The sequence below is a fragment of the Brachypodium distachyon genome, chromosome 5, assembly GCF_000005505.3.
Source record: "Brachypodium distachyon strain Bd21 chromosome 5, Brachypodium_distachyon_v3.0, whole genome shotgun sequence".
NCBI classification, from domain to species: domain Eukaryota; kingdom Viridiplantae; phylum Streptophyta; class Magnoliopsida; order Poales; family Poaceae; genus Brachypodium; species Brachypodium distachyon.
Window position 1 is genome coordinate 16,439,223 of NC_016135.3, and position 12,067 is coordinate 16,451,289.

At 44.0% G+C, this 12,067-nt stretch overlaps 1 protein-coding gene across 1 annotated transcript; it reads right to left on the reverse strand.

Annotated features, from left to right (window-relative positions):
* Nucleotides 1-5,305: 5,305 nt before the first annotated feature.
* On the reverse strand, nt 5,306-11,170 carry LOC104585358 (probable inactive ATP-dependent zinc metalloprotease FTSHI 3, chloroplastic). Its single transcript, XM_010241703.3, has 5 exons — nt 10,055-11,170; nt 8,759-9,082; nt 8,373-8,673; nt 7,771-7,983; nt 5,306-5,868 (listed from the first exon to the last, which is right to left on the reverse strand). Exons 1-4 carry the CDS (start codon nt 10,952-10,954, stop codon nt 7,787-7,789), a joined length of 1,722 nt encoding a protein of 573 aa, XP_010240005.1. The 5' UTR covers nt 10,955-11,170; the 3' UTR covers nt 5,306-5,868; nt 7,771-7,786.
* Between the last annotated feature and the right edge of the window lie 897 nt (nt 11,171-12,067).

Sequence of the window (12,067 nt, forward strand, 5' to 3'; positions counted from 1 at the left end):
GGGAAGAAAACCAAAGACCGCACCGCAGATAGAAGGGATTGGGAAGAGGGACCATACATTCTGAAGATGCCCACCCACCCCTGTGTTGGAGATAGATTGCCTGATGGATCTTATTTCGTGGACAGGCGATTCTCCCAATTTTTGTTATTCCGCCCCGGACAACCGATGGTGTCCTAGGATGACCTGTATCGCCTGCCACGGGAGATGCAAGAACTCCATGAAAAGTACATGAATGTGGCATCATCAGGCGCAGACCTAACAAATTTGGAAATTTGGGTTCGAGTGCCAAAGCATTACGGCTTCTTCGACTCCAATATGGGGGAAATCCAGAGGGAAAACGACGTTACCTTCGGCATTGACTTCCTCGACTTGTTTCACCTCTTCAACCTCAAGTGCCTCGACAACGCCATATTAAGACTGTGGTGTGTACACTGCACAAGGGAGGCCTATAGGGTGAAGCAATATGGGATGGCCGTCGCCGACCCCCTTCTCTTCAACGCCACTTTGCTTGGTCCAGACCCATTGTTGGCCGAAAGTAGAAGGTTGGCCATTGAATACCTCACTCAATTCATGTTGAAGCACAGAGACCGCCGTTTTGTATTGATATTGTACCATTTACAGTAAGTTGTTTTCAATTCGCGTGAATAAATAAATCTTTTTCCGTCGGAAGACTTGCTTGTTATATTATTTGGCTAACACAATGTGCGTCCTTTTGTGAAACAGCGGCCATTGGGTGACAATCGCCATCTGCCTCGATGTTGGGGGGGTCACATATTTTGATCCACTGCGACGCAAGGAGAATGAACCACAACGCGACTTTGAGCCGATCAAATATGTCATCGACGCAGCCTATCGCGACGCGGTGAAATGGTACGGGATGCCTAACTTCAGCCGCAATCGTGACGCTCCCCTCAGGCACACTTTCAACTTCCCCTACGAGCAACAGCCTGAAGGATCCATCTACTGTGGCTACTACTATGCGCACACTATTCAGCAAATGATCAACGACTTCAAGCTGAAGGGGAAGAAGACCTTCGAAGAAGTGAGGAATTGGTTTCTGGCCAACGCCGAGTTAGGGCACAACTCAGAAATTCTCGTGTACGAGATCCAGAAGGACATCGGCGAAATCCTCAACAAGGAGGTCCTCAAATCGAGCAGGGATTACTACGGCGGCGGGATTGTCGCCAAAAGTGGCTAAAGTGTGTGGAACACTTCTATTTGTGGCTCATTCTTTCAAACACTTTGTATACATGCATGTGACTTGAATGTTTAACTCGTGTGGAACTTTGTAATATATTTGCTGCTATTCTGTTTCTTTGGTGTTGTATACTATGCTGTTGTATTCCTGCTATGTGCTGTATTCCTGCTATTTCTGTGCTACAGGAATATTTATTTTTATAAATAATTCATTTATCTTTTTTGGGAAAAAACAGTACCAGTGGCGGTTATACACCACCGCCACTGGAAAAGGTTCCAGTGGCGGTGGCAAAAGACCGCCACTGTCCAGTGGCGGGTAATTTGCCCGCCACTGATGTACTCCACGCATTTTTTGGGTGGTGCCGGAGGGATTTACAGTGGCGGTTTGTAGGTCTTCGGTGGCGGGTATTTTACCTGCCATTGGTGATCTCGGTGCAGCAATGGCGGGTATTTTACCCGCCACCGGTGCTAAAACCTCCAGTGACGCAAAGTTGGTGGCGGGCGTGATCACCGCCACCAACCCCATTTTTTGGCCGCCACAATTGGAGGGGATTTCTGGAGTAGTGATAACATCTCGTTAGTGGTGTGTTAGTCTCTACTGACAAGTTGCTGACCCATCAATGGAGAAGCAATAGCACTGACGGGTCAGACAACCATGGCGGCATGGCCAACCTGTCATGTCAGTAGAGAAAGTTCTAGGCATGTTGTTGTAGTTTTTTTTATAAACACCGATTACACTGTAGGTGCACTCGCAACCACTCACACCATACGCACGCATACACAATGCCTAATGGACTGGAGTCGCGAAGCATCTTGAGATTATTGACGAAATCGCTACGCCTTGCTGTCGACGGATGTCTTCTACCACTGAAATAGTAATCCATTTTAAATGAGGCACATAGCGCATCAAACCTAGGGTTTGATCCCTGGTGATTTAGGGTATAACCACCATCCAACCAATGGTTGTTCTCTAGGCCTGATATAGTAGTCACTACTGACGGACCATGACAAAGTGCACGTCGGCAGAGAAGGTCACCACTGATGAGTCATAGTAGGCGGACCATCACACTGAACCCTTTGTAGCCACCATTCGCCGCTAGAACACCATGCACCGTCCTTGTCTGCCCGTGGGGGCTTTGCCCACCAACATTCTTCGGAGGGCAGCATGGGAAGGATAACGTGTTTTGGGTTTTGTCCACCTTCGTGGAGCGACGCTCAGTCTGGTGTTTCTTGTGTATTTTCTCTTTTGTGATTTTCATTTTCATTTTTGTCAGCATGAAGCACATGCTGTGACATAAAGCAATGAAGGGAGAGTGTGCAGGGTAGTGTTTTGGATCGAGCACGCTCTGGACCTTTTTATCAAATATGGTAGGGATGTAAGCAAGATCGAGCATATGTCGCACTTCTAGGCCAATCGTCAAATCTTGTGTAAACAATTTAAACTATCAAGTTCCTAACAACCTGGAACTAGAAGCGGGACAAAAGTGGGTTCTTGTTTGCATCCTATAAACTTGGGGTTGCGGGTCTGCACGTTTACATGCAATGTAATACATTAACGAAAAATCCACTCTATCTAAAAATGTGATTTTCTTTTTCTTTTTTCTTATGTTTTTGCAACAATATATTAAGATAAAATTTTCGGTCAAAACTAATGCCTATACGACTTAAGTTTCGAAATGGGAAGAGTAGAGAGGCTGCGCCGATCGGTTGTTGCACCGATGATGAGAGGACAAGCACTTGAACTGGCTAGCGTCTACAGTGGGGACGACCGGACGAGATCCTTTTTGCTGGGAAAGCAACTCAACTAGAGCCTGCAACTATTCGATCGGCTCAGAGCTCTAGGTCTTTAGCAACTGAAAGTTGTCAGTGCGAGGAATCCTTTCTTGTTGCTTTTCTCTTCCTGTCTCTTGAAAAATATTCTTCGTCATTTCACTGTCTTCTTTCTTTTCCTTATTCTCGTCGATCTCATCTCGAGGAAGAAATTACGCTCCGGGTACATGAACTTGGCAGCGATGTTCAGTTTCATCCATTAACTTGAAAACTCTTCAAATGACTCACTAAACTTGACAGTTTTGCTCATTTTAGTCTAAATGGTTAGATCCGGGCGAAATTCGGTCATGACGCATGTGACATGGATATGGCCGTTCGAGTAGCCGCCGACGAACCCATCGACGGAGCCATTCGCGTGGACGCCGAGTATTCCGGCCCGAAGTGGGTTCACCGGCAAGGGCAGTGTCTTCCCATTCTGGAGATTCGAGGGGATTAAACAAAAAAGGTCCATAACCAGAAAATTGTGAAAAGCCCCCTCACACGTCGGCCAGGTCCACGACACATGCCAACATGGCCGATTTTTACATGACTTTGGCCATCTGGACTAAAATAAACAAAGCTGCCAAGTTTAGTGAGTCATTTGAACAGTTTTCAAGTTAATGGATGAAATTGAACATCGTTGCCAAGTTCATGGACATGCAGTGTAATTTCCTCCCTTTTCAGTGATAATAGAAACAAAATCCGGTTATTTATGTGTGGATATTCCATGCAAAGATACCATTAATCGAGATCTTCGGTGGTATTGTACACCAGAAATACACGATGTGAGCGCTTACCCGATTTTCTAGACTGTCCAATGTTCTTCCAATTCCTTCGGAAAAGTAGCAAAAATAATCCGTTGTACTCACTCTGATCCTAAATTTTTTACTCAAATTTGTCCAAATATAAATGCATCTATTCTTAAAAAGCGTCTAGATACATGTAATATTTCGACAACAATTTAGGATCGGAGAGAGTACTTATCTGTGGTATGACATGTCCTAATTCCAAGATACATTACAGCTTGGAGTGCAGAAGTGGCATGCCGGTCCTGACGGACATCGGGACATATCATTTAATTATACCAGTATCCTCAATTAGCTTCAGGTAATCCCTCGGTTCATATAAATTGTCTTAAATTTGTCTAAATATGGATATATATCTATGATTCAAATTTGTCTAAATATGGATATATCTATGACTAAAAAACGTCTACATACATGTAATATTTCGACTATTAATAGCTGTGTGGGTGGAGAAAATATACTGTGACATCCGGTGGAAATTACGTTTAGAATTTTAAAAAAGATCACAGAAATACAGTATGGTGAAATCCCAAATGATAATGAGTCTAAACTTGAGACTTTACATGTTAATCAAACATTTTCTGAAAACTACTAAGCATCGTTTTTACATAGTTTTCACGGTTACTTGATTTACACTGCAACATATGTACTATAGTTATATCCCTGCAGAATTCGTACAACGCATCTCCAACTTCTATTCACAAACATGAAACAGCCAAGGTAACGGTTCAAAAAATATTGGCAGGAGCATACCAGCAAACAACATAGATAAAGAGTTATCATCAGATGACTCTGTTCCCTTTCTCAAAAAAGAAAACAAAATATGACTATTCCATAATAACGGGCCTTACTTCTGATGTGCCAACCAGCAGGAATATGACTTCCCTGCACCATTTCCTCAAAACTAAGACACGCCCAAAATTGTCTTGACAAATAAGATGAGCTTCATTCAGAATTACAGATGCTAAGAATAAAAGAGAGAAAGCTACTAGTCAGTTGGAAGTTCCTTTTTCCTCTTCCTTTTAAGCCTGCAATTGGTCCCGTAGATAAGCATGTTTAAGCTGAACATGGTCTCAGCAGCACATAGAGCTCAGAAGAAGGAACACCAAGATCTCTGTCTTTTAGTCCTTTCTCTTTTCTCTTGCAGAGGAAGAAGGGCAGAAGAAACTTCCCCTTTGGCCAAGGGTATATGTCCTGATTCTGCAGCCCTTGCATGTCTTTCCAATTATTGAGGTCATGTCAGCTTTCCCATTGTTAAGGTCATGTCAGCGTTGCGACAGGGTGTGTATCCCTGACAGCAGACGGCTTTCCTTGGTCAAGCAGACCGGGTCATTCTCTGACCAACTGTCAGAGAATCCACTTATTTCTGCACAAAGCACCCTTGAGAAATCTTCACTGAAGGCATCATGCGAAAATGCTCAAGTAAAACCATCAGGGTTATCAAACAAATGCCGAGGAAAATGACTACCATGAGATATCAACAGATTGGACAATTACATATATAAAAGCTAATCAATCTATCCATGCCTGTAATTTGTAGAACAACAGCAGATGAAACTGAGGTGACAGGAAATAAGGCACAGTGTGAAATCAGTTGACATGCTAAGTAACTCATTCTACTTCCAATCTTACATATTGTTCAGGATCCAACTGCAGCATAGCTTCTGAGAGCCAAATGGCAGATCTTCGTGTACAGCCAAAGTGGAGTGACCCTATGTTGTATACTAATGCACATTGGACGCTACTGTATTAACAATATGAGCTACGGAACAAAACCAGGTTCAAGTGCTTGTATGGTCTAACATTGACATGAATCATTAGTAAAACTCGTGGACCATGTATTGCAGATTCACATGCTAAGCTACTGTAATCTATAACAGTTTTCTGCTGAACGAGTTGCATCAAAATTCAGCGAGTGATGCACCACATGCCCCCATCTCACTGAGTGCACAGTGCACCCTCCTTCACAGATATAGTTGAATTGTATATTTGCTGCCTTGCAATTGCACGGATGATTTTGATACCATTTCAGTTGCAGCTTATCTCCACTGTGGATCTGTAAAACAGAAACGAAAAGCAAAATAATTACATTGCAATTTCAATAGAACAAAGTTTCATCAGAAAGCTACATATGCAAGGAATAATCTTGCGGAACTGCAGATTTTGTGATCAATCATATCAGTAACTGTACAAATAGGAATTTGTGAGTATGCCATGTGGGCCCAGGTTCTGTGAAATGCATCCAGCCCCATGTTTTGTGATATTAGCAGTCTTAAATTTATAATTATGTGGAATTGGTCTTTAAATAGTTTTGAGATATAATTGGTCCTGAGCTCTGTAGTTCTATAAATGTTTGTAAAAATTCAAAACTTTTGTGATAGTTTGTACATCAAACTTGTAGTTAGCAAAATTTACTCGTTTCAATAGGACTCAATCAGATGAAACATCACAAGGTTTTCAAAGGAAAAAGGAGATTACAAAACATCGTTAGCTGCTCTATCAGCATAACATATGCAAAAACATACAGAACTCAGTAGTGCAAATTTGATTTGTTAAAGTTTGACTGGTTGCGAATCTTGGTTGAGAGAATATCAGGTGTAGTACATTCGAACATCTCAATGCTTAACATAATTTCGGGTCCACCCTAAGAAGTCATGAGAAGAATTAAGAGATGTGCAATCGATGGGGATAATTGGAAAAGTTGTTTAAAAGATTTCAATTTAACAGATCAAACAATTCCGAAATCATGTTGAATTTGCACTTGACACTAGGCAGGATCTGGATGACATCCAGATCTCGCCACTATAACTTACATCTACCACAAGAAGTTATTTTCTCAAAATACCTGCCGTATGTGTTTCCAAAAGAAACTCAAGTTTCAATACCATGTTGGGTTCCAATAACCAACCAAATGAGTGAATGACACAGAAGCTTTGAGTTAGGTGCAAGATAAGTAATATACACATACTTCAACTAGTCCATTGTAATATTTGGCGACATAAAGAAAAGGACCATTAGAAGGATAAGTTTATTGGTATCTGAAATATTGAAATGTACAAACTGTACCTATTAATTTTTTGAAAACTAAAGCGTTTCACAAATAAGCATTAATGGGCTAGGTCCTGTAAAGTTCACCAGCCGAGATAAAGGAAATAACAGCTTCCCTAGCCTTAGGGATGTTCATCACCAGGTTACAGCGGATTGTGGTGCCAAACCAACTCGTACCATAAAGAACAGGTTCAAACAGTTTGGGTTAGATGGTTTTCATGGGTTGAAGCAAACCAGCCAAGTCCCACTGCTGCTCGTCGCCAATGCCAATCAACGAGCAAGAGCGTGCCATCGACATCTCTGCACTGGTGCTAGCACATTGCGGCGAGGTCTCGACCTCCCATTCCCTGCCATGCTCGGCATGACCTCCGATCTGAAACGAGCAACTCTTTTCTAGACCTTCTCCTTTCGAAACAACCAGCCATCGGGGCGCCAACGATGAGGGTGAACATAGAAGCACAACATCAGAGAAGAGCTGGAGCACCTACAACAAGCCACGACCTTCAAGGGATGAAGGAGCATGGGCACTGATGCCAATGAGGAGCAGGAGCTCAGTTTCGATGAAGACAGTTGCAGAGTGAGTACGGGTTCAATGGTTTTAACCCATTGTGACCCGGGACCCATGTGAAACCGGCCAAGCAGTCTTACTCGGATTGGTTCAGCGGCTTGCACAGGTTGAAACAAACCCATTAGCAGGCCTACCTAGCCCATTGCTATTCCATTTTTTATTTTTTATTACCATGGCAGCAAAATGAAACAACCTCAAAGTTTGACTTTTTCAACATTTGGCTCTTTAGCATATAATATACCATCTCAGTTAAAAAGGCGATCTTTGCTAATCCACGCACAAGATTTTAAAGGAACAATTTGATTAACAAAATCATTGAAAGGGGCGCAAATCTGAGTATACCTTGCAAACTCTCCAGTTAGCTTAATGTATGGTAACCTAAAAGTCCTGGAAAGTCGTCTGGGTTTGATGGTTTATTCCCAGGTTTAGTTAACCATGGAAATAATTTGGTAAGCCCTAGTCTTTCAGAATCAGGACCTTTTTGTCTACCGTTGACCCCATATTTCTCCCTCTCAATGGCATCCATAATATCCTCCCGAGCCACAGTATTTCCACCTGGCCAGATCACAATCATGCTCAGAAGGATATTAACATAACATCTTAATTATCACACATTTCATTAACTTAATCATATAAAAGACCTCTCTGTTTCCAAAAATGAGAAACAAACAGAACAGAAATACATGCAACATTATAATTTCTCAGTAGCACTGATAGGAAAAACGTAGCAGTTCTTAAATCTTAATAGCAGATAACAAAATACTTGCCCTATTCTACTGAAAACGGGCCATAAAATTATAGGTTTTACATATTGGAATTCAATGCAATTCCTAGTCCAGCAATTATTTGTGTTTGCTTGCATTAAATATGATATTTGTTGCATAAACCAATTGATCCACTCTGTAGTTTTATGCATCAGATGATACAAGATGACTTCAAGTTACCTCTTCGAGCAGCTAGTAACGCGGCCTCATTAACAATATTTGCTAGATCTGCACCAACCAATCCTGGGGTCACATTAGCAACCAGATCACAAATTATTTCAAGATCCTCTTCTAAAGGAACTTCTCTGAGATGAACAGCCAGAATATTTCTGCGGCCCTCCAAATTAGGCACGGCAACAAAAACCTTTCTTGAGAAGCGACCGGGTCGACAAAGTGCAGAATCCAGAGCTTTAGGTCTATTAGTAGCAGCCATGACAATAACTTTCACATCCGAGTCAAAACCATCCATTTCAGTAAGTAGCTGTTTATAGAAAAAGCAACAATATCTTTATTTCTTAATATGATTTGACAAAGAAAGAAAGACGGTGAAAGCCTGAGAGGCAAACCTGATTTAGAGTTTGGTCCCTCTCATCATTAAAACTTCTACCTCTGCTTCCACCCACAGCATCAAGTTCATCAATAAAAATGATTGACGGAGCAGCTTCTTTGGCTTCCTTGAACAAATCCCTGACACGGGCTGCTCCTCTTCCAACAAAAACTTCAACAAATTCACTAGCAGAAACAGGGAAGAATGGAATTCCAGCCTCTCCTGCAACTGCCTTAGCCAGCAGTGTTTTCCCAGTCCCCGGAGGCCCAACAAGCAGAACACCCCTTGGTAACCTAGCTCCCAGCTTCTTGTAATTCAGTGAACCGCGCAAGCAGCTCACTATCTACATTTCATATTGTATAAAGTTCATGAACCTCATATAAATATTCAGTCAATTGGAGTACAGAACAAATTCTTGTATAAAGAATTGAAAACAAGACAGTAGTTCAAACAACTATAATCGAAAAACTCTGCAGCCAATGCTGCAGAATGAATAGACAGATCTACTAATAATTAAGCTTGTCCAAGACTTTCAGTATCTATGGTATTTGTATTTGTATTCATATTCCAGACATGCCGTCGCTATATTCTTCAAATGAGGATTTATTAATCAAAATTGGAGCAAACATATGAATTCCCACAGGAAGCACATTGTGTTCACTGTTTTTTTTTGCGGGTATTGTGTTCACTGTTTTTTTTTATTAATCAAAATTGTTTTCACTGTTCAGCAGCAACAAGTCAGTGAGGCAAGCAGGCTAAAGTGCAGCCGGACGGAACTTCAATCGGATCTTAATGTCACATTCTTATTTTCTCAAGTCCCTCCTCATACCCTCGCTATTTGCATTTTCAGTAGAACGACACAACCCACAAGATTAAGTCAAGTAAAGTTTATTTGGCAAGAATGTAGTGTATTTTGATGCAAAATGAAATGGCCAACTTTCAGTCAAATGAGATTTTCTTAAATATCAGTCAATGAGCTTAGCGTTGAGACCTGTCCTAAGATCCAGGTTTTGTTTCTATACAGGTTTCTATGGAGGGTCTAAAACTAATTAGTTTCATTATTTTTCTTTTGTTTCTTTTAAATTCATCAAATGAACACTTTTGTCGACTAAGATGAGGTCAAGCCAGAACCTATGAATAATTGTGTGCAATACTTCCCCTGATGATTGACATTTTGCTGACTAGCCACGTCAATGTACTCTACTCTACCTTTCCCTCTTCCACTCTATGATTACTGTCTACCGGCAATTATCTTCACACCTTCATCAACATCACAGAAAACAATGACGAGTAAGCATAGAGCATCCATATTCACCTCGACAAGCTCCTCCTTGGCTTCATCCACGCCCTGGACATCATCAAATCCTACTTGCTGCTTCCTGGGCCGGCGCCGCTTGTCTGCACTGCCGCCAGCCGACATTTGCCTCTGTAGGAACCACATCATCGGCAGCAATGAGACCCACAGAGTGAGCAGCGTACTCAACATGTCCACCAGCAGCCTCCCCGCCGGCCGTGGTGCCGATCGGTAGTCCACCCCGCCCTCCCGCATTAACCCCAGCAGGAACCCCTCATCATGCGGCACCCTCCTCGCGTAGTACGGCCACTTCGCTGTGGCGGCGCCTTTACCGGTATCGCCCTCGTCGTCACCGCTGCCGATGTCCTCGGCCTTGTTGAAGTAGATGCGGCGCGAGTCCTCCTCGAACGCGACGGCGGTCACGGCGCCCGCGCGGAGCCCCGCCAGGAGGTCCGAGTAGGCCACTTCCCGGGCCGAGTTCTTGGGCAGCGTGAGCCGCGCGGCGAGGAGGAGAGCCCCCAGGACGATCGACGCGACCGCCGGGGGAGGCACGCGACGGAGGGCCCGCCGCAACGCCGCCGCGGCGTCGCCCGCGAGCTCTCGTGGCGACAGGCGCTGGAGCCGCCACGACAGCAGGCGCAGCCTCGGCCTGAGCCTCAGGCGCCGCCGCAGGCTCTTGCGGTCCGGGCGGAGCCCCAAATCGGCGCCCTTGTCCCTGTCCACCTCGCCGACCTTGGCACGGACGGGGCTCCTCCACCGCAGCCGCAGCCTCGCGTAACGCCCGGCGTCAAGCACTCCGCAGCAACCATTGCTCTCGGCGAAGCAGGCCCACGAAGAAGAAGAGGCGGGGTTCCTGAAGCAGCAGACGTGGGGCCGCGGGAGGGAAGCAGCGGTAGCGGATAAGATGGGGAGAGACGCCATCGGAGGAGCCACGCCTCGCCCTCGCGTCTCCCTCTTCTCCTCCCTCACTCGTTTGTCACCGCCATTCGGTGGGAGTCGGACAAGGCCGCGGGCTGCGCGCGCGAGGTGTTCGAGGGAATTGCTCCGAGAAGAAGCGGAATCAAGCTTGGCCTGTCCTGTCCTGGCGTGGTGTCTCGGCTTGGCCTGGTGAAGATGCGTGGACGGAGAGTCGGAGAGGATGATTGGCCGAACAGATTTTTTTCGTATCCAGCCAGGTAATCGACGGCCCTGGGCTTCTTTACGGCCCCACGAGAATGGGCTCTGCTCTCCTAGTATGGATGCGGGCCGGGGCCTGTCTTCCGAACGAGAATGACGCGAAATGTCTGCGCTTGGGCGAAGCGCGACTTTGCAATTTCTCTCTTTGCGTATGCCAGCGCTGTATATCTTTGACCGACGAAAGAGAAACTAAACCTAGCCGTCCTTTTTAAGAAAGAATTGATCTCCATGGTCCCCTTCGTCATTGATAGTCGACTTGCTGCTAAGAGAAGAGAGAACCACGGATCAGTCTGGCATAGTTTTGCGATTTTTCTTGTTATGTTTTGTGTTTTCATGGTGACATCTTGACTATGGAGATTGCTTCATCTAGAACATTAGTGTAGACGTCACAGTCTATTTCATGAATTCAGTTATTCTCATGGCTCATTTTTATGCTACTGGTCTTTTTTCGTGCCAACTAATCAATGGATTAGTGGTTCCACAACTTGTCTTGCAAATGGTGTCCCTGGTGCGTTCATGAATTTTAGGTTCCCACCGTTTGAGGTGCAGTCTCATGCGGTTTTTCAAAACCTATGAAATCAATCGAACTTGTGCAAATATGATTTTCGTCATCGAACACTTTGAGGGATGTGAAGATGCAAAAAATAGAACTAGAGACTGATTTAGAAAGACCATCATGATGAAGCATTTTGTTTTATCAAGGAATGTTCACCTCGATCGATCTATATAAATACTTCTACGGATGTTTCTTTACATTAGAGTGTAATTCCAACGACAACAAAGGAGAAGATTGTCCATTGTAAGCGGACAAAAGAAAAATGGTTACACATGAATTAGGCCATGCAGGTCACCTTTCTG